The sequence below is a fragment of the Meleagris gallopavo genome, chromosome 3, assembly GCF_000146605.3.
Source record: "Meleagris gallopavo isolate NT-WF06-2002-E0010 breed Aviagen turkey brand Nicholas breeding stock chromosome 3, Turkey_5.1, whole genome shotgun sequence".
Lineage (NCBI taxonomy): Eukaryota > Metazoa > Chordata > Aves > Galliformes > Phasianidae > Meleagris > Meleagris gallopavo.
In genome coordinates this window covers 81,191,095-81,195,947 of record NC_015013.2, presented here as the reverse complement: position 1 = coordinate 81,195,947, position 4,853 = coordinate 81,191,095, and the positions used below count along the sequence as shown (strand labels likewise).

Below are 4,853 nucleotides of genomic sequence, written 5' to 3'. Positions count from 1 at the left end.
CACACTGTAAACAGTTTTATTCAATATATACAACAGCAAGTAGTAATAAATAGAACAGAGGTCTTTGAGCAAAAGGTAGAACAAAGTGGTCCCATTATTAAAATTAGATCCAGCATTTTTTGTTTTAATTTACAGTAAAAGTACACTCATTGAAAAACATACAAAGCTTTATAAAAAACAAGCCAAGCTGTATTCCTCTTAACAATAAAACATAATAAATAACATATAAAACCTTTCTCATTTAAGAAATTAAATCTTTCAGTATAAAATGTTTCAAAAGATGCTACTGTGTTTGAGAACTATGACTGTATCATTATACTAACCAAGTTCTTCTGGTGTGTGAGTAGGAGTTTGCACCTGTTACTCAGTATAATGTTTTTCCTGCAGTCAGAAGTGCTGTGTCTCTGCAGTGTCTACTTGCCAGTTTTTTCCAGAACCCATTCAATCACCTGGGGAAAAGAAATGAGAAAATTATTCCCTTAACTCTTGTTCTGAAGTTGCTTTCAAGAATATCTGACAGATATAATCAATTCTTCTAAACAGGATTTAGAAGGCAATCCTCCCAAAGGAGAAAGAGTCATTAATAAGCTGAGAAGTGTTGCCCAAAAGTTGTATTTAATTCTAGAGAACTCACAGTCTTTAGAAAAAGTCATTTTGAGCTCCTGTGAATGAGTGACTTCACTCCACAGTGTACATTCTTTCCATATATTCTGTAATATATGGAAAGGGTGAGGTGGTCAGCAGACAAGATGCTGCTGGCAAAGAGGTTGGAATGTCCATGCACAAACCCAGCCTCTGGTCTCCCTGGACAGACATCAGAGTGAGAAACAGTGTGCTAGTACAATATACCTGTTCAAAAAGAAACACCAAACCTACTTCGTTTTTGAAACCTTGTAATCTGTAGAAAACATTTCACAAGAGAACACAGCACAGAACACAATACTGCCCTGGCAGAATAAAACCTGTGAGGATCTAGCAGTTGTACTCAAGAGTTTAAGGGAATTTTATTCATTTAACTAACTAAGGTCAAATCCATACACTTAATTATGATTTTGAAAATAGTACTGTAAAAATACAAAGCTTTACCTTCTCCCCTCCCCTTTATTTTTTTAATTATGGAATAGATTCAGCATACTTTCTGAAACCTAAAACAAAGTTACTTTGCTCTGTGCTGCTGCTCTTAGAAGTGCTGCCTGCACATCAAAAACTCATCTGAAGTCACTTTCATTCACCTTAGTTATTCCTAAGCTTAAAATTGTTAATTTTCTCTGCTTTTAAGAAGAAATTTACTTTCTGTGATAGATCCTTCTATGCCTTCCTTAACTTCAAAAAGAAATTTTATTTCCTTAAAGACAGAGAAAGAAGAATTCCCCAACGATCCGCACTTCTCCCAAATGAAGAACGTTTTCATATGCATTTTTCCTCAGTCGTAACTGAAGGAAAATAAACTTTTCCACATTTTTCACTTTGACATATCAGATAGGAAGCACTCCAGTTACAGCTACAAAAATCATGAATATATGCAACTGGAAATTTTGCCATGGGACCAATGACTGGGAGTTTTTAAGGGATCAGAATGCAAAATGAGATCCATAGCCAAAGGAATGAATGCTTCTCCTCATCTCCTAAAGCTGTGGACCAAACCATTCCATGTTCTAGCCTGGCCTACTTAATAGAAATGAACACACAAATCAAGCAAATGCTCTTACCTGCTTAGCATTGTTACTTGCTGTTTTTTTCATTTCATCAAGAAGTCCTCTAGAAGTTTTAAGATCCTAAATATTAAAGCACAAAGCCAAAGATATTAGGATGCTCGTATTCTTGTTATTAATGAATGATAACATTCAAAATCCTTGTTACTTCAAAAAACCTAACCTGTGGCACAAAGCCATTCTTAAAGCAAGCACATAACATTGTCTGAAGTAAAACTGAGAACATTTATTTACTTCTTGACTCCCTAGGAAAATGCTATCTACAATATCGTGCTTCTGAAGCACGCAGAACAAAGTCGTACAGACCTGGGACTGCAAGACAGCTCAGAAGAACAAAATCCTAACACAACTGTCTTCTGTGTCTACAGAACAGGATCACTTCTTTTGCTCTTCACTCACAGATGGAACCATGAACCCATCTGAATTCACTCATGCATTACATGGTGCTGCCAAGTCAGTATGTTAAGCAGTTGCACACTTTTGCAGTGTGTTGACAAGAATTTCCATGAACACATTAAGGAACTGGATTTTCAGTGAATTGCATAAGCTACTTATTTACCCAGTAACCTTAGAACAAGGGAGAAGCTGAGCTGCCTGGTGAAGGACAAAAATTACTCAGCATGATGTTTACTGAAATATTTCTTTATTTGTAATCAGTGTTCTCTGTATCCTGACCAGCATGCAATCTTCATTCTGACAGAAGAAATGTGATCCATATTCTACAGTTTTATATGAGCGAAGGATGGTTTTCACTAATAGCTGCAATCACTGCAATCATAGTTTGGGAAATATGCATAAGGGCAAAAGCATAAAGTAGCCCTATATGGCTCACTATATCAGACCAAGGCACTAGAGCACTCAGGACAGCACTAAATTGATAATAAATTTGGAGACAAAATTACCTTGAGATATCGCTAAGACAATCCCAGTACAAAATGTAAAACAAACTGCAGGACAACATAGGATGCGAACATAACTACATCTACATCTTTACATGATTAACATATAGTCTTTAAACCATTAGCATGTGTAAGTTAGCCTACACTATACAGGTCCATACAGCAATGTTGATATAAGGTAACTTGCATTCATCTGACAACCCATTCCCAAGGGACTTGCAAAGCAAACAAGGAAGTAAAACACCATAGTTTTAAAACAAAATTGCTGTAAGAAAGTTGCCTTGCTGATTACTTCTCTGTCCCATAACTTTGAGGTTTTTTCCCCTGTGGCTTCTCACCTATTGTCTCCCAGATTTGCTATGCTTCCATAAAGCTCAGAGCAATTCTACTTACCACAAGTATCACCTCAGATTCTGTGAACAGGAACTCTATACTTTGAGAACAGCCATAGCTTACAATGGCCCACACATCTTATATGCTAGACTTGCTGAAGTAAAATGAATTAGGAGAAACTAAATTCATGAGCATTTCTTTGGTCATTAAAATAATGAGATAATTATGGTTGGAAGATAGCCACAGTGGTAAGGAGAAGTATATATAATAAGTACAACCCTGCCTAAGAGCCCATTGCTTTAATATATTATCTAACTCTCATAAAAGACAGCTGCTCAGTAAGATTTGAAAACAAACAGCCAACCACCAAAATTTGTTCACCAAAGACCAAAGGTTTATCCATATTCTACACATATAAATGACACAGCACTAAGAATATTAGCACAATCAAACTGGAATACATCCATCCCAAGGTGCATTCAGGAACAGACTCATTCAACTCAGCGGTAAGAATTGTAAGAAAATGTTTCCTAGTTACCTTTAAGTAAAACTTTGATATCTCAAATAGACGTTGGCTGCATGATGGAAAACACTTGTGATCCTCAGCAATTCCATGTTTTTGTAGAGTCTTGGCTACCACCTCCTTCAGCATCTTGGAAACAAAAGAAACGCACTCAAAAGTTCATCCCAATTTTTGGCATGAAAAACTGTCCAAGGAAAAATAAGTCACACTTGTTCTCTTTCATTCTTCCCAACAAAGATGGAGACACAAGAGTTGTAGTACAGTGAGAAGGCTGAAAGACATCAGGAAAAAATTTCTTCACAGAAGGAGTGGTAATGCACTGGCACAGGCTGCCCTGGGAGGTGGTGGAGTCACCACCTGCCCCTGGAGGTATCCAAGAGATGTGGCACTGAAGGACATGGTTAGTGGTACGGTGGTGATGGGTTGGCGGTTGGACTGGATGATCTTAGTGGTCTTTTCCAACCTTAATGATTCTATGACTCAATGAAACTCAAAGAAACAAACAAAAAAACTACCCTGATCTTTTTTGCTCTTGTCTCTGCCATTAATGCACTGGACAAATGCCATCAACCTACTAACCACTGGAGTTAGATGAGTTATTTAACTTATTTCAACTTAAAAATTAATGGAACGCTTACATGTCAAAGCAACATAGAGAATCGGAATATTTGTATGGGACTTGGAAGACAGAGAGAGAGAGAGAGAGAGAGAGAGAGAGAGAGAGAGAGAGAGACTTTAGGTCTGAATGAGACACAATTTATGCCTACTCAAGTCATCCTGACTTGCCTTTGACATTGTAATAACTACATTCAAGCAGTCCTCTCTGGTACCAAGGGATTCACTTAAATAATTATCGCCAAGCCAGAAAGCTTTCTGGGCTGTATTTTAGAAGTGGCATTCCCAATATATAAAGCAATTAATAAAACATTATTACATCAATGTATTTAAATGTTAAATCTGTTAATGGACTTGTGCAACTACTCTCTATTCCCTGATTAGTCCATTCTTTCACAATGGCTTTCATCTTCCCAGTACAGATATCTCTTTGTTGGCTTTGGATTTTATATTCATTTTCTAGATTTCTTAATTCCTAACCATTGGTATTTATTGCCACCTTTTTTTTACTCCTATTTGCTACTTCTCTTAAACTTAATTCCTTGGGCAAGGCTTAACATTTACACATTTTTTACTCCTCACTTTTGGGATGCTCTCCTCAGGATTCAGTTACAGAAGTAAACAGAACCAAATTTAGTAGTAACAAATAGAGAGAAATTCATAGTTCACATTAAAATCATAGAATCACAGAACGACCTGGGTTGAAAAGCCCCATAATGATCATCTAGTTTCAACCCCCCTGCTATGTGCAGGGTCACCAACCACCAGACC

General features: G+C 37.0%; 1 protein-coding gene across 1 annotated transcript in view; it reads right to left on the bottom strand.

Annotated features, from left to right (window-relative positions):
• MTBP (MDM2 binding protein) overlaps positions 1-4,853 on the bottom strand; it is a 24,259-nt gene continuing 19,406 nt past the window's right edge. Inside the window, exons 19-21 of the mRNA XM_010709276.3 lie at positions 3,483-3,623; positions 1,710-1,775; positions 1-449 (exon numbers count right to left, since the gene is read on the bottom strand). Of these exons, the coding sequence (XP_010707578.3) occupies positions 414-449; positions 1,710-1,775; positions 3,483-3,623 (243 nt within the window). The 3' untranslated portion in view covers positions 1-413. The remainder of the gene's footprint in view (positions 450-1,709; positions 1,776-3,482; positions 3,624-4,853) is intronic.